Here is a 2,846-nt window from a genome sequence, read left to right as displayed (position 1 = left end):
ACACAATAAATATATAGCACAGGTAAAAAGTGAGCTGCACACATCCATCTTAAATAATCAAATGCTTCACATTTACATTGATAATATACATACTAGCATGCAGTGGTTGAAGAGGTATTCTCATCAAAAGTACCAAATAAAAACGTAAAAATACTCCAGTACAACATCAAGCCCTCGTTTCAAAATCAAAGTAAAAGTACAAAGTATTATCAACTAAATGTACTCAAGGTATCAAAGTAAAAGTACTCGTTCTGCCCCGTGAATGATCCACAAAGGAGGTTAGGTCTGTCTGTACTACAGGCCAGATTTTCACTAAACGTGGTGGAAAGGTGTAAGGTAGGGCAGAATAAAAAGACCGGTCCGCGGGTAGATCTGGTATTTAAATTTAAAATTCAAAAAAGTGTGTCTCAAACTTTCTGCAAGCGAATGCAAAGCCTAACAGAGAGGAGCTGAGATGTGTTGTTTTCTATATTAAAGGGGCCCCGCCACACAATTTTCATTGCTTTGCGATGATGTCCTACCATGGACTCTGTAACTTGGTTACGGTGGTTACCTTGTTTCAAGCCATTCTAGCGTGGTATAGAAAGCCTGCAGGAAGACTCGGCTCTATTTGGGTCAGCCAATGAGAGCCTGGCTATCAGCATCCTTTAACCAGCTCATGAATATTAATGAGCTCAGGAAGGATGACGGCAGACTGACCAGCTGTTGTGATTGGTCTGATTTCTCCTCTTATTTATTTCTAGTGGCTAGAGCTGACAGCGGAGGTAGCAGCTCATCTTCACACACACACACACACACACACACACACACACACACACACACACACACACACACACACACACACACGCACACACAAACACACACACAAGACATTTTTCAAAAAATGCAAGTAAAAACGGTTTTGTGTGGCAGGGCACCTTTAAATAAAATGTAATTCGCGTTTCTTTTCTGTGTCGTCACACTTAAGCAATTAGGTTTTTTGAGAGAACTCTTGTTACGAATTGATACTATACATAAAAATAAAATTTGAATTGAATTAAATTGTTTTGGCCTCCAGTTCACATCAAGTGTTCAGCGTGACATATGAAGGAAATACGGAGGGTTGGGGTTTCCGGTTACTGCATTCCTTGAGCCTTGAGCCTAAACACTCATTGAAATTAAGCCATGTGAGGAGTCTAGAGCGAAAACGTCTCGGACATTTGGTAGAAAAACACAACAAGAAGAACTACACACCGATTCTATTGTGAGAGAATTGGGGACCACTGGTTTATGATATATCCTCTGTTTTTTATGTTAAGTCATAATATGAAAAGTAACAAGCTATCACATGAATATAGTAAATAAAAGTACAACATTTTTCTCTGAAATGTAGTAGAGTAGAAGTACGCAGTAGCAGGGAAAAAGTAGAGATATCCTAAAACTTGACTTAGACACTGAGTAAATGTACTGAGATACTTTCCACCAGCATGCACACAGAAAAAAAAACGCTACACAATCAAAAGACTAGTCATACGCTATGAATGCAAATATATTTCCATACGTTTTATTTGAAAGAAATCATACCTTGACCTCAGTTGGAACGATTAGTTTGGGTGTGTCTAACCCCATCAACATATCCAGACCCACAAAGGACATGATTGACATGAAGATGGCAAAATCACTGATTAGCTTCCTCAGCTGAGACAGAGGGAGGACGGTGGGACGGGGACAGTGAGGGGGGGGGAGACGTATGTGCAAAAGTACAAGAAACAAGAAAAAGGTGCGAACACGAGGATGTGAAGACAGGAAGAGAGAGAACTTACACTCTGGAGAAGAATCATTGTATTGAATCATTCACACAAAAATCAAACGAATGATTAGATATTGATGACAAAGCAAAATGTATCCAAGTGGGGAGATATTAAGAGATTTGGGAAAGATGAAAGAGGGGTTTAGGGGAAGTGTGGACCTTGATCTCAGTGGGCACGTGCAGTTTGGGGGTGTCCAGCTCCATCAGGCGATCCACCCCACAGAAGACCAGGATGGAGATGATGACGGAGAAATCGCTGATGAGGGAACGGAGCTGGAGCACATTCAGGGAGAGCAGAGGGGGGACAACATGGGAGAGGACATTCTGGGACACATATGGAGGTTCTAGGGTTGGGCATCAGTTTGATTTGATTTATTTTATGAAATTTCTATTCCAATTCTTCGAACCGAATCCAGATAAATTATTTGAAGGGTGAAGTTGAAACGGGTCACGTGCTTATTAAACAGATAATCTAGTCTTGCATTGCCAGACCCTCCTACACAGCGCTGCGGAGGAGGGTCTGGCAAGTCCACCCAGCATTCTGGGATGGGGAATAAAAGTGCTTTATTGGCATTTCTTTAAACCAATCACATCTGTCGTGGGCGGACGGAGCCGTGGTGCCGCTGCAGAATAGCCTCAGGAAGAAGGTCATTTTTTAGGAACACGCGTATGTTGAAAAGTAGTTTTAGTCGTGCAACAGAGACTCCGATTGGGCGGATAGTCTAGCTAGCTGTCTGGATTTACCCTGCAGAGACCTGAGGACCAGGTAACCATAGTCCTCAGATTGGACAGATAGTCTAGCTAGCTGTCTGGATTTACCCTGCAGAGATCTGAGGACCAGGTAACCATAGTCCTCAGACTGGACAGATAGTCTAGCTAGCGGTCTGGATTTACCCTGCAGAGACCTGAGGACCAGGTAACCATAGTCCTCAGAAACCAGCCGCAGGTTAGAGCGCCGACACAGAGACAGAGGACGGGGACGTACATCCGAAAAGGCGATGGAAGGCGGCAAAAAATGCAACGAAAAGGCAACGAAAAGGTCCAGTTTTGTGGGGGG

The 2,846-nt window shown here is 42.9% G+C and overlaps 1 protein-coding gene across 1 annotated transcript in view; it reads right to left on the bottom strand.

Moving 5' to 3' along the window:
- LOC117959734 (electrogenic sodium bicarbonate cotransporter 4-like) overlaps positions 1-2,846 on the bottom strand; it is a 30,551-nt gene that overhangs the window by 2,233 nt on the left and 25,472 nt on the right. The window contains 2 exon segments of the mRNA XM_034897013.1: positions 1,564-1,677; positions 1,949-2,147. Of these exon segments, the coding sequence (XP_034752904.1) occupies positions 1,564-1,677; positions 1,949-2,147 (313 nt within the window).

This window comes from Etheostoma cragini, chromosome 16, assembly GCF_013103735.1.
Source record: "Etheostoma cragini isolate CJK2018 chromosome 16, CSU_Ecrag_1.0, whole genome shotgun sequence".
Taxonomy (NCBI): Eukaryota; Metazoa; Chordata; class Actinopteri; order Perciformes; family Percidae; genus Etheostoma; species Etheostoma cragini.
This window is presented reverse-complemented; position numbering and strand designations above follow the sequence as displayed.